This window comes from Acinonyx jubatus, chromosome E2 (assembly GCF_027475565.1).
Source record: "Acinonyx jubatus isolate Ajub_Pintada_27869175 chromosome E2, VMU_Ajub_asm_v1.0, whole genome shotgun sequence".
In the NCBI taxonomy this organism is placed as follows: Eukaryota; Metazoa; Chordata; class Mammalia; order Carnivora; family Felidae; genus Acinonyx; species Acinonyx jubatus.
Genome location: NC_069396.1, coordinates 60,393,473 through 60,411,489, shown reverse-complemented (window position 1 = coordinate 60,411,489; position 18,017 = coordinate 60,393,473). Strand labels below are relative to the sequence as shown.

The 18,017-nt window shown below is 52.5% G+C and overlaps 2 protein-coding genes across 9 annotated transcripts in view; both read right to left on the bottom strand.

Annotated features, from left to right (window-relative positions):
* The window catches only part of ZNF584 (zinc finger protein 584), a 35,289-nt gene extending 23,675 nt beyond the window's left edge, over window positions 1–11,614 (bottom strand). For 6 of the 8 annotated variants that reach the window (XR_003413496.2, XR_003413494.2, XR_003413495.2 and 3 more), the window contains exons 1-2: window positions 8,940–11,614; window positions 439–1,683 (exon numbers count right to left, since the gene is read on the bottom strand). Coding sequence is in view for 1 of the 8 variants with exons in the window: in XM_027037575.2 (XP_026893376.1) it covers window positions 439–456 (18 nt within the window). In the remaining 7 variants the exon portion in view is untranslated. Of the gene's footprint in view, window positions 1–438; window positions 5,995–8,939 lie in introns of those variants that run through there. The other 2 variants (XR_003413493.2, XR_008293867.1) reach the window with 2 other exon arrangements.
* An 847-nt stretch (window positions 11,615–12,461) lies between these two features.
* Window positions 12,462–17,972, bottom strand: RNF225 (ring finger protein 225). Its single transcript, XM_027037576.2, has one exon. The coding sequence runs from the start codon at window positions 16,563–16,565 to the stop codon at window positions 15,558–15,560; it is 1,008 nt and encodes a 335-aa protein (XP_026893377.2). The 5' UTR covers window positions 16,566–17,972; the 3' UTR covers window positions 12,462–15,557.
* Between the last annotated feature and the right edge of the window lie 45 nt (window positions 17,973–18,017).

The following is an 18,017-nucleotide window of genomic DNA, read 5'->3' as shown; positions in this document are numbered from 1 at the left end:
TGACATGCACAGAACTCTTTGTACCACAACTTGTTAGAGCTCCACACCCCAACACAATCTCACCCGTTCAGCCCATTGGCAACTCGCTGGACTTCCCTTACATGCCCATTCTGCACACAGTGTCTCCGGTAACACCACTGAGAGCAACCACAATACCATCCTCACTCAGTCCAGCCCCACTCCTCCATGGCTCACATGTTTAGGGCATCCCCGCCTCCGCACTCTGCACTGAAGACCGCCGTACCCAGGCCTGTCCCTCGCTTCAACTCTCAGCCGACCAGACCACACATGGATCTCCAAGACCCCTCTTCCACCTCTGCCTCTGACCAGGCTGCCCCTTCACCTGCACAGCCTTCCCCGCTTCTCCTGAGCTCATTCAGAACCCGACCCACTGGGTGGGGATCAGGGCTGTCAGAGCCTCTGGCACCTTCCACTTACCAGCGCCTCCTCGGCCATCGGAAGCTGTGGACGGAGCTTGGCTGCGATAGGCGCCGAATTCCGGTCTACTCAGCTCAAATCCGTACCTACCACCCCGCCTTGGGCGCAGGAACCTCCGGCCGACCGCGGAACCTTCGAAGCTAGGTCTCCTCCGTGTAAAATGTGTTCAAAGACCAGGGAACCGCCCGCGGGAGGCCCTGACCCTCCGGCACCCGTTCCGCAGTGGGCGACACCGAGTCTTAGAAAAATGGGGTTATTTCCGAGGGTCACGGCGCGCGCACAGGTGCCACGAGGGTCCCCGACCCTCTTCTCGGCAACGCGGCTCTCCAAGTGCTGCCCTCCACCCACAGCTGCAAGAAGAGCACAGCTAGAGCAACGCCGGAAGTCCGGCCGCCTCCAGACGCCTTTATTAACTTAGCTCCAGCGTCACTTTAGGGCCTCATTTCCCAGCTCCCCTCGCGGTGCCGCTTGCTCGTTGCCAAGGCGACAGGGGAGGGCGCTGCTGTGCGTTCGTACCGACGTAGCCAATGACGGCCCCAGAGAGGAGCTTTCCCTCGTTCCGTGGAGGTGGGACTTCCGGCGTCGCCCTCCTTCGGAACCACGTCCGGCAGACGGACTGCGTACCTGCGCGGAGGCGGGAATTTGGGAGGCTCCTCAGAACGGTGGAAACTGGAATATAGAGGGCCTGAGACGAGGCTGCGCGCTCTGTACGCGGCTTAAGCTTGGCAAGTGTTTTTGGCGGTAAAGAGGCATCACCTTCGCGTCTCACCTCCATCAAAGCCCATCCGTGCCCGCCGCCGCCCTGGAGTCATCGCCCCGGACGCGGTGTCTGCTTCACGGAGGAGGAGACGGAGCTCAGAAAAGCCTCTCCAGCCTGAGTTCAGTGAGGAGCTGGGGACCAGCGGCCAGGGAGCCTTGGCAGGAGGAGGAAGTGTTGGAGAAGATCCGCAGTTGGACTTTACAAGTGTTGAGTCTGGTGGTGCCTGGGCCACTGGACTCAGGCAGGTCTGGGGTACCGGGGATGGGTCTGGAACATGCTCAGGGGACAGTAGGCTGATAGCCTGCCCCGTGTAAGGCCATAGTCAGGTAGGGGGCCTTGTGGAGGAGGGTGAGCGCGTTGTTGAGGGTGTTAGGGAGAAAGGTCCTGGGCACATCAAGATGCGAGGCCAGCAGGAGAAGGACCCGGCTCCTGGATGTCGTGCAGTGGATTCAGATGCACTCATCCTAGAGGATGTGGTGCCGAGTCTCCTAGGAAGAATGGAACACTTAGACGAGTCTCAGAGCAACCTACCCCAGGGTGATGCTTGAGAACTTTGCACTGGTGACCTCTGGGTCGGGCCACTGGCTTCCTTACTCCCACACCTAGAACTCTGTTTTCTTTGCTCTTGCTGTGTTCGCCTTGCAAGTTTGTGGTGGTCCTGTAGCTGCGGCCCCCAGGCTATGTTTCCTTCTCTCCCTGACTGCTGTGAACAACCCCCCCCCCAAACACACACACACATTCTATCAAGGGGCCATGAGTGGCTGAAATCGGGTCAGAAGTCTAAATCTTTGCAGCAGGTCATGTCCAGCTCAGTCACTTTCTCTAAGATACCCAGCATTTCATGCACTGACGTGGTGATTGTGGGGCCACTGGGCTCTGCCTTGGAGACCTTCCCTGAACATTCAGTTTGTGGATTTTCAGTATTGTTCATATACAGATGATCCTCATGGGTTATGGTCTGTTGAGGGGTAGTTTGGTCCTCTTGGGGTGGATTCTCACAAACCTCATCAGCTCCCATGGCTCTGTTGGTTTCTACGTTCCCTGTGGTTATCCCAATGGAATTGATGAGGAGACCTGCCCTGGTGACTGCCCGAGGTGGGCTATTCTCACACCTAGCGTCTGGTCCATGCCATCTCAGGTCTTGGTGCCTCCCTGACCCCCTAGTGTTTTTTCATCCTCTTTACAATCCTGACTCCAGCCCCCTGGCTGTGCAATGTTTACCTCCTATTAACAGGTCCTCAGTTGATCAGATATCTTCAGATAGTCCTCGCAACCCTGTTCCTCAGTTACACCTGTGTATTCTCTCCAAGAAGGCAGGCACAGGTGGGACTGCCCTCACCACATGGTACATGCCTGTGGTTAGTGGCCACAGACTACTGTCATTGGGTGGATTGTTCTAGCCTAGGCTGGACTCTGAGCCTAGGACTATGTATTCCCTGCATGATTATCACCTTTCCACTCCATGAGGTCACCTGATTAGAGTACTGTCAAGAGCACTGATGGACCAGGTAGACTTGAAACCAAGGATGCATGAGAGGTCCTGAAGAGGCTCACCCATCGAGATTGCAAGCTGGGGACTGGAGTGTCTCTGGGGTTAGACTATTCTTGTGCCTGGAGCCTGAGCTGTACCTCTGGTGTCCAAGTGCCATGGCCACTACCCTTGTGACTTTTCTATCTTCCTGACTTAATGGACAATCTACCCTCTCATCTACTTCCCTGACTCCTCTATCCTGGCTGTCCCTCACCTCTCTGTCTTCCATGTCTCACCTCCCCTCTCCCTTCTTTCTGCTGAAAACATTGGCCATCTTCAACATGTCTTGGGCAGATACACATTCTTAAGTAGTTCTAGAAAGCCCATTCCTCAGTGAGCCAGGCTTCCCTGTCTTGGGTGTGGGCAGACGCTCATGCTTACTTGGTCACAACTGGTAGGCGACAGCACTACAATTTGAACCCAAGTGTTCTCGGACTGAAGTTTCCTCTCTTTACTCATCTTTCTTGGGCTTGCATTCACAGCTCATTATGGTTTTTATTTGTGTTACTTCCTGAGGTTGACTTCTTGGACCTCAGTAGTTTTACTTTTCAGATTAAAGGTTTAGTGCTTCTTTAGGGACCACAAGGACAGGTAATGAGATAATGGAGTCTTACTGGGAAGGTGGCAGGGTGACCCTAAATGTAGGACATCTTTTTTTGGCGGTGGGGGGGGGGGGGGCGGGGAGACAGCACAAGCAGGGGAGAGGGACAAAGGGAGAGAGGGAGAGAGAGAGAATCAGTGTGGAGCCCGACATGGGACTCAATCTTGAAACCACAAGTTCATGACCTGAGCCAAAATCAAGAGTCGGATGCTTAACTGACTGAGCCATCCAGGCACCCCTAAATGTAGGACATCTACTTAGGACTGGCTTCCTGAAGGATGGCAAGAGGAGGGTGCAGTTTGGGTTGCCACAGCAGGTGGACACCTGGAAATATCCAGATCACAGTGCAGCATGGGAGGCTGTTAGCAGTTGGGAGATACTTCCTGCCAACCAGTTGTGAAAGGTTGTGGAGTGTGACTGAAGGTGGGAGTGTCCATACAGCCATACAGAGACTGAGCAGTGATTCTGAGCTTCCATTGCTGGCATTCAAATGTTGGTATTCTCACCCACCATGGGCTGATTGTAATTTCCCCATTTTATTTTATTTATTTACTTTTTAATGTTTATTTATTTTTGAGACAGAGAGAGACAAAGCATGAACGGGGGAGGGTCAGAGAGGAGGGAGACACAGAATCCGAAACAGGCTCCAGGCTCCGAGCTGTCAGCACAGAGCCCGACGTGGGGCTCAAACTCAAAGACCGTGAGATCATGACCTGAGCCGAAGTCGGAAGCTCAACCGACTGAGCCACCCAGGCGCCTAATTTCCCCATTTTATACGTAAGGAAATGGACACAGAGTGGTGAGGCATTGTACCCACAGTCACATGGGAGCCCAGGTACAAACTCAGCTCAGCCTGACTCCCTAAGTTCTGACCCCCTTGCCTCTGTGTACCATTTTGCATGTAGCAGGACATGGTGGTTACATATGATGCAAGTTTGAAGTGTGTGGATTTGAAAGTATAAGATACAGAATCACATTTTATACATTGAATTTGAAACAGTGTAGACCCTTCTCTCTGCATAGTCTAGGGGGAATTATTCTTGCATGTCTCTAGTTGGGAATGATATAGCATGTAAGAATACATCCCTTGGGCAAGAGTCCTGCCTGTATTTTGTGATGTGCTCCCTTATCAAAGTACAAACATTCCATATAAGTCTTCCTGCTAGGTTGAGGGGTCAGTGTACTTTATGGATTGACAGATGAGACCAGTGACCCTGTGGAGAAGTGGCTCTGACCCCCTATTCTACCTCCCATATAAAGCCCAGCAGTGTCTGTGAGGGTCTTACAGCAATATTAATCCCAGTGAGCTTCCTCATGTATGCCACAAGGACTGTTTGCCTGGCCCTTTTGTAAGCACAGTAGTATGTGTGTTTACCTTACACTAGCCATTCTAATAGATATGTATTCTTATTTCATAGTGCTTTTTTTTTGTTTCCACACTCAATTGGACATATACATTCAAGGAATTTTTTAAATACTTTCTATTTTGAAGTACTTTGAAAGATGTTGCAAAACCGATCCCATGTACCCTTCGTCCAGCTTCCCTCAATGTATGTAACCATAGTACATTGTCAAAGCCAGGAAAATAGTATTAATACAGTACTTTTAACTCAACCACAGACCTTATTCAGATGACAGCAATTTTCACATATACTCTTTATGTAGTTCTACGAAATATTATCATATGTTTAAATTCATATTACTACCACCACCACCATCCACTACAGAGCTGTTCCATTTCACAAGGGAGCTCTTCTAACTAACCCTTAGGTCACACCTTCTCCCAATCCTAACGACCATTGATCTGTCCCCCATCACTATATTTGTGCCACATCACGAATGTCCTGTAAATGGAATCCTATAGTATGGATGGGATATACTTTGGGCTTTCACCATTCATCATAATGCACTTGAGATCCATCCAAGTTGTGTGTGTCAGTAGCTTGTTCCTTTTTAATTGCTGAATAGTGTGGCTATACCACAGTTTGTTTAGCTATTGACCTATTGAGGGACATCTGGGCTGTCTGCATTATTATTATTATTATTATTATTATTATTATTATTACAAATAACACTGCCACTAACATTTGTATTCGGTTCTCTCTGAACATGTTTTCATTTTTGTGTGGACATGAGTTGTCATTGTTTGTGTCAGGGAGGTGATAAACCCAAGAATGCAATTGTAGAGTTGTACAGTAAGTGTATACTAAACTGCCAAATTGTTTCCAGAGTAGCTGTACTATTTTACGTTCCCACCAGTAATTGCTATTGAACATCTTTCCATGCATGTATTTGCACATATGGATATATAGGGATATATGGATATGGATCATATATCTGCTTTAGTGAAATATCTTAAGTTTTTGCCCATTTTCTAAGTGGAATTTTTTTAAGTCAACTTGATTAATGTGTAGCTTATGTACAACAAAATGCACTCCTTTCAAGTGCAAAATTTGATGAAGTTGGACAAATAAATACGCCCATGTGTTGAATTTGAGATACTCACTGGAGCCATTTCCTTGAGCCAATATAGCTGTGTCCCACTCACCTCCATTGTGTTGCTAATGGAAAGTATATTTCTATTTGTTATAAGCCAAACAATACAACTAATATAGACATAGATATAGATATAGATATAGATAGATATATAGTTGTGTGTGTGTGTGTGTATATATATATATATGGTTTTATATAGTTACTTTTAACAATAAGTTAAGAAATATACATTTCTACTTATACTTACATAATTACTGGTGCTTTTTTGTTTTTTCATGTGGATTCAGATCATTGTCTGGGGTCACATACTTTCAGCTTTAGTACTTACTGGGTTGGTTGACATGGACAAGGAGATAACCCCAAGCGCCTGCTCATCAGGAGCAGGGAAGAGAGAGTGAAAACATCCAAGTCACCAGCTGGGACTCTGTCTATTCTTTAACAAGCGCATGATGTGTTCTGATTGTCCAAGAATGTTTAGAAGTATACTTGCTGATTACAAATACAATCATGTTTGGTGCCAACATTTTTTAATGGAGATACCCTAATCATTTCCCGTAGTGCCTGTTGTTAGGTAGTTTCCCCTCAAAACAGTGCAGCTCTTAAGTTCATTGTATGAGTCTCCTTGGGCCTGTCATTGGGATAACTGTTTTAAATTAGAGTAGACAATGCTTCACACTGGTCAGCTGTGTTCCAAGTAGGCTACTATGAACTACAAGTGAAAATCACATGATTTTCCCTTTGTCTCTAGTCTGGCTCATTTTTCCTTTGTAATGTTTATTCTTTTTTGAGAGAGCGTGAGCAGGGGAGGGGTACAGATAATCCAAAGAGGGCTCTGTGCTGACACCAGTGAGCCTGATGCAGGGCTTGAACTCACGAACCGTGAGATCATGACCTGAGCTGAAGCCGGACACTCAGGTGACTGAGCCACCCAGGCGTCCCTGGCTCATTTTTTAAATTTCTGATGTTTCCCAATATTACTCTAGTTTTTATTAATATGCATTATTTTTAGAGCAGTTTTACGTTTATGGAAAATTGAGGTGATAGTACAGACTTCCCATATTCCTGGTATCCCTGCACAGTTTCCCCGACTGTTAACATCTTTAGTGTGGTATGTTTGTTATAATTGATGAACCCATGTTGACACGTTATTAACTAAAGTCTACAGTTTACATTAGAGTTTATCCTTTGTGTTGTACATAATATGGGTCTTGACTCTTGACAAGTACATAATGTCACGTGTGTCAGTCATTCCGGTACCATACAGAATAGTTGTGCTGCATGAAAAATCCCCTGTGATCTATCTGTTCCTCCCTCCCTCCCTCCCTCCCTCCCTCCTCCAAGTCCCTGTCAACCACTACTTTACTGTCTCTATGTTTTGCCTTTCCCAGAATGCCATAAAGTTGGAATTATGCAGTGTGCCTTTTTCAGACTGTTTCACTTAGCAATATGCATTTAAGATTCCTCCATGTCTTAAGCTTGATAAAACTTGATAGCTCAGTTTTTTTTTTTATTGCTGAATAATATCCCATTGTATGGGTGCACCATAGTTTCTTTATCCATTTACCTATTGAAAGATATCTGAGTTGATTTCAGTTCTGAGAAATTACAAATAAACTTGCTATAAACCATGTGCCTGTTTTTCTGTGGACTTAAGTTTTCAGCACATTTGGGTATATACCTAGGAGGGTGATTGCTTGGACCATATGCTAGGACTATATTTAACTTTGCAATAAACTGTCAAACTCTACCAAAGTGACTGTACCACTGAATGAGAGTTCTGGTTCCTCCTGCTGTCAGTAGTTTGGATTTTAGCCATTCTAATACATATGTAATGCTATTGTTTTAATTTGCAATTCCCTAATGGCATACGATGTTTAGCATCTTTTCTTTTTTTATTTTCTTTTTTTAATTTGAGAGCACAAGTGAGTGAGGGGGCAGAGAGAGAGAAAGAATCCTAGGAGGGGCAGACAGAGACAGAGAGACAGAGGGAAGCAAAGCTCACCATTAGAGGCACACAAGCTCAACTGATGTGGGAACTGAACTCAGAAATCGTGAGATCATGACCTCAGCTGAAGTCAGATGCGTAACGACTGAGCGACCCAGGTGCCCAAGCATATTTTCTTGTGCTTATTGGCTGTCTGTGGAGGTGTCCCAATCTTTTGCCCTTTTTAAAAAGCATGGTGGGCATGCTTTTTAAATTCTAAGCCCCCAAGATTTTTCTGTTGTAATTCATGAGACTGAATGGATTTTTTCTCTAGAACCTCCAGAGAAGAACTCAGCCTAGCCAGCACCTTCATCCTAGTAGGAGCAGAAAACTTAGCCATGTTGTGCTAGAACTCTGACCTCAGAACTGTGAACTAATACATGGATGTTTTGGTAATTGTGATTTCTTACACAGCAATAGAAAACCATTACACAAGGTTGAACCTTTGGCAGTGGCTCCCTCGCAAAGACTTCTCTTTGGGATGAGGCCAAACAAGGTGACAGCCATGGCTAAAGGCTTTCCCACTTTCATTGTACTTCTAAGGCCCTCAGTGTGAACTTTCTGGTGTGGAATAAGGTTGGAGCTGCAGCTGAAGGCTTTCCCACACTGGTTGGGCTAAAGAGGATATTCTGTGGTAGGAAAACTTAACATGTAGAACAAATTTGGGGCTTTGGGGTAAAGGTTTTCTACATTCATTGCATTTACAAGTCGTTTTGGGGTGATAAATTTCTCAGTACTGAATGAGGTTGGAGCTATATCTGAAGGCTTTCCTGTAATTTCTGCTATTAAAAAGTTTAGAGATGCAACTAAGCTCTCACGCATGTGCTGCGCATAGGTCAACAAGCTGGAGACAGGCTGAGATTGGTGGGATCAGTTGGATACCTGTGAAAGAGCTGGCCCCCCCAAACTCTACCCTATGAAGCCTTCAGGTAATACCTTGGGGCTACTCAGGGGGCTGCTCAAAGAAATGCAGGGAGAGTACACCTGGCCCAGTCACAGCACCCACAACACCCACCATAGGGAACCTGGGAAAGAAGCAGCCCTCTGGTCCAGCTTTGGTATAGACAGAACTTCCCATGGGAAAAGGCAGAGGGTGATCATATACTTCAGGAGGGCGTAAGGGACTTACCCGGTGAGCCGACGAGCTCAAAGTTCAACATCACATCATGGCGATTACATGGGGTTACATTAAGGAGCCTCCACTTCTTCTGGGAGAAATACAGGGCCACATCCTCACATGTTACCATACCCTGCAGTGGTGGGTTCAACTGATCCTAGGGGTTGATGACTAGGCAGAAAAAACAACCAAAATATGGACAAAGGGACACACCCAGCCAGGCCTTTGACATGGAAGGGTAATATATCTCTCACTGACATCCTATTTCCCCAGAGGCCCAAACCACCACCCCCAAACACATCCTGATGCTCCCCCTTTCCCCAGAACTCTACCTCAGAGAGAATACCAAGGTCACAACACCATTGATGCTGTTCTCCTCCTGTGACTATTGGACTCTGTATCCAGCCCACAGCAACAACAGGATGGATGCCATCTATGTTCTGGTCCAGCCACACAGGCCTCACCCTTTCTCCTCCCAGCCCATTCCCTCTGTGTCCTTCAGATCACACCTCTCAGATGCAACCAAACCTACACACGCCATTCTCCCTTAGGTCGAGATACTTGCTCCCAAGGCCCTTCAGTCTGCCCTCCCCCCTATCAGGAACATAACATACTTGGCATGCTCATAATTCCACACCCCTAGCACAACCTCACCAGCTCACCCCATTGGCAACTCCCTGGCCTCCCCACAGGCCACTCTCCATGTGGCGTCCTGAGAGTCTGTGGCATAGCAACCACAATCCTATCCTGCCTCAGGCCTGTCTGCGCCTGCACCTCCAATGGCCCACTGCCACAGGAATCCCCCACCCCTGCATTAAAGACTCCCCACCAGGCCCTGCTCCTAGCTTCAATATTCAGCCACTCAGAAGTACAACTGGATCTCTGAGATCCCGGACTTCCTTCAACTCTGCCTTTGCACAAGCTGTCCTTTCACTTGCCGTGACCCTCCTCTCCCCTCCTAAGGCACATTCAGAGTCCAGCCCGCCGGGCCTGGGACCCTGTCTCTCAGGTGACCCCCATCGGCCACTGAGTGCCTCTGCAACTCTGAATGAAAAGCCTCAGGCCCCAAAGGGGGCAGACATAAAAGCCTAGAGATCCCACAGAATCAGCCCAATCCTGGGCCCACTTACCACCAACATCCATCACTGTCATGCCACAGGCTCCACCCCAGGTCCACTTGTCTCTCAGGTGCCTTGGCCCCCTGCCACTCCCCCTCTTTATTCCCCTGCTAACATTGGCCCAGCCTTCACAGTGACTTAATGACACCTACCATCACCTTCCAACTGCATAGTCAGGACATCTGGTCCTTGGTTCTCAGCCTCCCCTTCTCCAACCTGTAGGGGTATTCTTTACCATCCTTCACCCATCCCACATTGTTCCTAGTTCCACTCTCTAGCCCCACCCTTTGGATGTTCCCAACCCTGATCCTGCAGAATTCCAGAGTTGCGTATCCGGGAGCCTACACAGCGCCCCCATTCAAGAGTACTTGGATATATCATGCTTAAAATCTCCAAAACCGCACTCCAGATCTTGTCCCTGGAAACTGCTCTAGACATCAACTTCCACATCTGTTGATATATCTTCCATCCATCAAACCACTGAGTCCAAACACCTAGGCTAACCCTTGATAGCTCAGTGTCTTTCACTGCCTCACATCAGGCAGTTGGGCTGGTCCTACTCAAATAACAGATCCAGAGTACAAGCATATCTGCCATCTCCACTGCCACCACCCTGGTGCAGCCACCTGTCACCAGCAGCCTCTTCATGGGCCTTCTTCAAGTACAGTCTGTTCTCCCCTCTAGCCAGAGAGAGCCTCCCAACACCTGAGTCAGATCATCTTCCTCCTCTGCTCTAGATCTCCCATGGCGCCCAGCATCCTCAGAACAGAGGTCTAGATCCATTCTCCGCCTGACTCCTGTCCCTGCTCACTGTTCTCAAAAGACCTAAGTGGGGCCTGTGGTTCTCTTAACATTCCCTGCTCATCCTCACTGCCAAGGATTTGCTGGTCTCTGTGTCTTTAACACTTTCTATATCACATCCTACTGACTGACAGAAATGGGAACTCTCCTGCATAACCGCTGAATTATGGGCCAGATGGGACTCCCAAAGCCCAAGTAATTAAGGGCAGAGAGGCAAATGCGGCGAGGAGGAAAAGTCTCAGGATACCAACATCCCAGATATCGGGGTCTGAGTTAGCGAAGGCCAAGGGAGCACCCTCAACTCACCTGAGCCGGTCTGTCATCACCGCCAACGCCTCGGGACCCTGGGGGCGGAGCTGCACACTGAAAGGCGGCTACCCCGGTGGGTCCCGCGGGTCGGCAGACCCGACCCCAGCCCTGCCAAAGGATGGATGACCTCAGGCTGACCGTGGCAGTCTGGGCCTCAATCCTCACCCCTTCCTGCGTAAAATGCCTACAGGGCCCTGGGTGCCGCTAGCCGGGGCAGCGGGGACAAGGACAGGGTGAGGAGGCTCGGGAGAGCGCGCGGCCTGGGCGGATATCTCCGTGACAGTCAGTCCATCCCATAGTCGGGACAACGAGTCTCAGGGAGACGGAGCCAATACTGGAGGCTCACGGCTCGGCAAAGATACGACAACGGACGCTGCCCTCACCCAGCCTGTAGAGCACCCACAGGACTCAGCCAGCCGGGAGCAGAGAGCCCCGCCGCGCGAACTACGCTACCCAGAAGACACTGCGACGACCTCTCGGCCCTGACCAATGAAGACCCAGGAGAGGGCGTTTCGGGAGGGCTTCTGGGGCGGGACTTCCGCCGCCCGCCTCCGACGGTTGTTTGTCTAGAGTTCCACTTCCGACAGCCTCTGGCTTAGGGATCGGGTAGCAGCACCGGGACGGCGTCTGTTAGGCTCCCTGAAAGGGCAGAATCAGGAACAGGGACAGCACGAGAGTGTAGGGGTGGGGGTGGGGGGTGTCCCACCACGCCATGAACGCGCCTTTACCGCGACGAATGTCCCGCCTCCTCGATCCCCGGCGTCCCCAGCCATAGTGGGACCGCCCGGGGGCTGTGCAGCCGCTCAGAGAGGGGGCGTCCTCCGCGGCCACAGCAGAAGCCGGCACGTGCCCGCGGCCGCCCCCGAGTCGTTCCCCGTGGCGTGGAGCAGCTGAGGACTAATGCCTGGGGAACCTCTGCAAGAGGAAAAGGAGGTGTGGGGAGGAAGACTGACAGTTGGATGTAGGCAGAGATGCAGATGGTGCACCGCCCGGGCCTTCCTACTGCTCAGTATGTGCCCTTATCGGGCAGCTAAGGCCTCAACAATCCCTATGCAGAACATCCCGAGAGTGGACGCGGAAAACTCGCCCTCTCAGTGCGTGGCTTATGGAAAGTCCTTGGAGAAGAAGCAACTCTCTTTTACTACTGAAGAGATCACGGAGCAAAATCTTGTGTGCATAAGGAGTTTCGGAGGGCCTTGGTCATATCTCCCACCTCTGAAGTCTACTGGAGCAAGTTCATATCAGAGAATTTTACATGCGCAACCATTGGGGAAAGACTTAAGTAAAAAATGCCCCACATATGTTTATTGTCCATTTTACAGAGAAAAGAACAAACGTCTGGTATCTCTGGCACCATGCAAGGCATTGAGGTTGATGCCCCCTCTCTGGGTAGTCAGAGGCACCAGGACCTAGAAGAAGGAGCAAGCCTGGGGCTGGTGAGGGGTGGTTATGCAGCGGGGATGCAGTGGGCAGAGAGAGGGCTGGGAGAGCACAACTCTGGGTGGCCACATAGGCTGGTAGGCAAGGATGGGAAGGAGTCACCCAGTGTGGTTTGGGGCAGCTCCTTTTGTTTGTGGGCAGCAGGTGGGCAGGCATCAAGGTAGTAATTAGTGGACAGGAATGCTCAGGACCCCTGGGATCTGTCATCAGCCTCATTTAAAGGAAAGAAAGACTGAGGCTTCAGGTTTCCATTTGTGAGAGTGGAGAAGCACTCTCTTACTCTCCCTAGCCCCTAAGAGGAAGCTAGTTAGGACAGGGGGGAGGGGCCAGCCCTGCCCACTGCCCTCAGTCACCACCTTCCTGTTCCAGGTCCCTTTACCTCGATGCCAGCTGTTTTGAAGATACATTTCTAAGGTCTCCTTCCAAGCAGACAGCATTGTCTCTCCCCCTTCTGTGCACCACCAGTTAAGGGCCCCTTTCTGACACCCCCAGCTGGGCCCAACTCCTGACCCTCTCCACTTTCCCAGCCTGGGGTGGAGGAGGGAAGGAATGAGAAGAGGGATATCTGAGACCCTATGCTAAGCTGAATAATGTCCCCCAAAGATAGCCACATCCTAATCCCCAGAATCTGTGAATCTGTTACCTTACATGGCAAAATGGACTTTGCAGATGCGGATGTTGAGCTGAGGAAATTGGGATTATCTGGGTGGGTTCAATGCAATCACAGTGTCCTTGTAAGTGAAAGAGGGAGGCAGATCAGAGAGAGATCTGAAGCTGCTAGGCTGCTGCCTTTGAAGACAGAGCGTGCTGGTTCAGTCAGTAGAGCGCAGGACTCTTGATTTTGGGTTTGTGATTTTAAGCCCCACGTGAGACGTAGTTACTTAAAAAATAAAATAAAATAAAATATGAAGATAGAGGAAGAAGCCAAGGAATGCAGCTCAAGAAGATGGAAAAGCTAAGGACATTCTCTCTTGGAGCCTCCAGAGAAGTTAGCCCTGAGGACACTTGATTTTATCCAGGCAAAATTGATTTCAAGACTCCAGGCCTGCAGAACTATAAGATACTTAATGTGTGTTGTTCTAAGGAACTCAGTTGGTGGTAATTTGTTGCAGCAGCCAGAGAAAACTAATACAGACCACCAACCTGTTCTTGCCTGACCAAGTCCCCTCCTTCCCTGAGTGGGCTGGGCTATGACTGCCCAGTGACCCAGCACACTGCCCCCAGCCCCTGTGGGTGACGTTGACACCTGGGTGTGCAACAAGAACTGGTCTGGGAAGACACTCCCTTCAATGTCCTGATGTTCCCCCTCTGGCTTTCCACCTGGAAGGAGCAGCTTGTATCAAAAGGAGCTCTGCCGACATGACTAGATCGGGGTGACTGGGAGACAGTTGGGCCTGGAGTGCCCATAGGCATTCCTGGGCTGCCTCTTTGTCACCTGCAATGCTGTCACTCCCCAGAATACTATTTGGCTCCCCTCTGTATGCCAGGCACTGAGGACACAGATGTAAACAAGTCAAACAGGAGCCTCCAGCCCCATAGCAGTCATTTTGCTCTCTGGAAAATGCTGGATTCCCACCCACAAAACACAGAACCCCAACCCTGGGCAAAGTGAGACAGGATGTGGGCTCCAGGACCTGGGGGGAACAGACAGTTTGTGTAGCAGGCGGCTGCCATCTACCCTGCAGTGACATTAGCAGGGAAGCCTTCTGAGAGGAGGAGGACAGGAACCCTGCAGGCTGCCGTCCACAGGGAGGGCTGAAGCTTCACCTAGGGGAATGGCAAGGATGCCAAAAAAGGTTGATAGAGCCCTGGAGGAAGAGGTGCAATAACTGAGTGCAGATGGGGGTGATGGAGGTTCTAGAACCTAAGGTGGCCAGGATACCTGCCAGCAGGCCAGGGAGATCCAGGAACACCCACCCCCAAAATCATGTGACATTGACCTAGAGGGCAACCTTAGCCTCTTTAAGCCTAGGTGACCAGAGCTGCCCCTACAGCATTTCAGGAGGGTCCCAGAAGCCATGACCCATTGGAGTTGTGGAGGCTCCCATTGCAAACTGGTACTCAGGACCAAATGGGAGCTAGTCTTTGAGGCTCAGGGTCTATCTGTCCCTCCTAAATCCTGGCCAGGCCACTGCTGCCCCTCCAAGCTCAAGTCCCAGCTATGTCTACGGAGAGGCAACAAAGGACCAGCATGGAAACAGCTGGATGCCACCCAGACCCAGCCTGTAAGCAGCAGAGTGGAAAACTCCACAGCCTCGGTAGGGATTGGTGGGGAAGGGAGGAGGGGGGAGGGAGGAGGGGGGAGGGGGAGGACTACAATGGGCTGGGCCAGACCATGGCCAGAGACTAACAGCAGCAGCAGCTTTGCCTCCAAAGATGGGGGGCCCCAGCAACCTCCAGTGAGTCCCAAGGGTGGGTAAATCAGAGCCTTCAGCCCCAGCTGCTTGCTGAGGGTGCTCCCCCAGGGGACTGATGACTGGGGGTACACTTAGTCGAGCCCTGTGATCAGGGCTGATGGTGTCCCTAGCAGGGTATCTGCACCATTCTGGTCAGAGGGGCTCTCCAGGTGGACTGCCACGAGGGATGAGGATCAAGGGTATTTCCCACTGGATCCTAATGGAGACCAGGCTTTGGAGTGGCTCCCAGCAGGACCTTTATAAAGATGGGGATCTTTATAAGCCTCAGCTGCCGGATGTCCACAGGGATTGGGGTCATGGGTGCTCTCTGAGGGCCCCTTGTGGGAATGAAGGCAGGGGGTAGTCCTTGAGAGGGTCCCTGCTTTTGTGGTGATGATGTCTGGAATGATCCCACCAGGCCTCCTTCTGGAGAAGTGGGCGATCGGTAAGGGATGCACCTTACCAAGGCCTCCACGAGAATCATGGCAAGGGGTCCTGGCAGGGCCCCACCAAGAGTGACACGGAGGTCCCCAGGCCTGAAGATAGGACCCGGAGCACAGATGCGTTTACTGCGGCCCCCACACCCTCCTCGCGCCCCTTCCCCGCGGGTCCCAGCCGGGCCCAGCTCCTGCCCTCCACGTGCGGCTCGGGGCCCTGGCCGGCGTCCCCTCGCCCTCCACCGTGTCCTCGGAGCCCCCTTCGGGCTGCGGCGCGTCCTCCGCAGCCCCCGGCAGGGCAGTGTCCAGGTCACGGCCCGTGGGGTGCGGCGTCCAGGCGGGGGTCCAGGGCGCCCCGGGCGCGGGCCGCGGCGGGAACCAAGAGAAGCCAGGCGCGGGGGCGAGCGCCACCAGCTGGGGCCGCGCGGGGCCGGAGGAGGCGGCGTGCGGGATGAGGAAGAAGATGTAGACGCCCGACACCACCAGGCCCGCGGCCACCAGCACGGCCAGCGCCACGGCCGCGTTGAAGGCCCAGGCCGGGCTGCTCAGAGAGAGGCGGCGGGACAGCGGGCGGCCGAGGCGCAGCGGCGGCGGCAGCGGCTGCGGGCGGGCGGCGCGGGACTTGCGCGGCCCGGGCGGGGGCGGCGGCGGCCGCAGGTACAGCAGGCCGCGGCGGCGGTCGAAGCGCACGGAACCCCGGCGCGGGGTGGGCGCGCGCGCCTCGCGGGGCAGCAGGCCAGGCTGCGTGGGCAGAGCGGGCAGCCCGCGGCGCGGGGCCAGGCGCGTGGGCGCTCGGCACACGGGGCACGCCACCGCGTCCCCGCCGCCCGCCGTGGCCAGGGACAAGCGGGCCAGGCACTCGAGGCAGAAGACGTGGCCACAGTCCAGGCGCTTGGGCAGCTTGAACTCGCCGTTGAAGGGGGACACGCAAATGAGGCACTCCACGGGAGACGCGGGGGACAGGATGGGGCCCGAGCCCGGGCTGCCGTCCCCTTCTTCCTCCTCCTCCTCCTCGCCGTCGTCTTCACCCTCCCCCCTGCCCGGGGAGCGTGGCACAGAGAGTGAGCCCGGGGAGCAGGGGCCTGAGCCTTCAGCGGCCCGGGGGCGGCGGAGCCAGGGTGGCCGAGGGCAGGGCATCCGGACGAGGCCTGAGGGGAGAGGCGGTCAGCCAGGGAAGGAGGTGGTGGAAGAACGAAGGCCAGGGGCTGGCCCAACCTAGAGCAGGGGGCATTCAGAGAAAGGGTGGTTGCCAGAGCCAAGGAGCAGAGAGGACGGGAAAAGTTAGCGACTCTCTGGGTTGGAGCAGAGGAAAAGGGTGTCTGAAGTAGGAAGTAGAAGATCAGGACTAGGGAAGGGGGGGAGGGGCAGGACAGATGAGACGACAGAGGATTGGGGACAGGGACAGACACTGGGATGGACTCAGGGGGCCCAGTAGATCCTAAGTTACAGACTCAAAAGGTCCCAGAGAGGATAGCAGAGAGGACCTGAGTCACCAGGCAGGAAGGACCCTAGGCAATGAGGAGGATCCAACACCAAGAGGAGCAAAGAAGGGGATGCCCCCACCCACCAAAAGAACGGACTCTGGGGAGTCCACAGACTCCAGGAGAGGAAGATGAGGGAAGAGGACACCCAAACTTCAGGATTGGGAGCCCAGCAGCACAGAGCAATGTTGGAAGCCCAACAGGTGACAGAGGGTCCCAGCTAGACAATGACAGACCCCAGCTGACCTTTGGGCTCTTCCTGTTGATGCCTCCTACCTTTCGCTGGCACGTCCCTTCCAATTCTGACCCCAGTCCTCTGCCTCCCAGCAACTGCATACTAGGTGCCCCTCCCTGCAGGAGGGTGCTGCCTTGGTACCACTCCCTCCAGATCCCAGGTTCCCAAGGTACCCACCAGACCTGTTTGACCACCTGCCCCGCCCCCCCAGACAGGTCCCTCCAGCATGAACACCTAGCCTGACCTTGGCCGGATGTTGGGGGCGGCAGGTGAGGGATAGCAGGCTGACAGGGCAGGGAGAGTCTGGCCTCGTGGGTGGGCAATAATCCCCCCCCCAACACCCCACACCCCTGCAACCAAGCCTTCAACACCTCAGGAACCCACTTCCCAGCCACCTAGTACAATCAGAAGCCTAGTGTGGCAGTGGCTCTACAGGATGCCCAGGATTGGGTTGCAGTGTTGACCACCCAAAATGACTGGGGAGGCAGCCTGGAACCCCTGGGGGAACCTGGCCAGAACTAAGGAACCTCTGGAGTCCCGGGGTGGAAGGTGGGCAGACACAACAGTGGACCAGACAGAGCTGGCCCCTTTCAAACAAGCAGACAGAAGGCTGGAAACGGTTGTGGCCTTGGATTCCTCTCCCTGGAGCTCCTTCCAGGGAACATGCCTCTCAGGATGGTGGGCAGCCACCCAGATATCATGGACAACCACCAAGCCCCTCCCCAGACTAGAGTGACATCTCTGCCAGGACAACCCCACCCGTCTCATTTCCAACATCCACGGAACACTCCAGGTGGCCAGGCTTGCACCCCGGGGTGCCATGGTCCTGAGTCAGTGGTGCTTCCTGGACAGAATATTTCCCTGGTGATCCCA

Coding starts and splice junctions, on each gene's coding strand:
- RNF225 (XM_027037576.2), bottom strand. CDS start 16,565: ATGCCCTGCCCTCGGCCACCCTGGCTCCGCCGCCCCCGGGCCGCTGAA.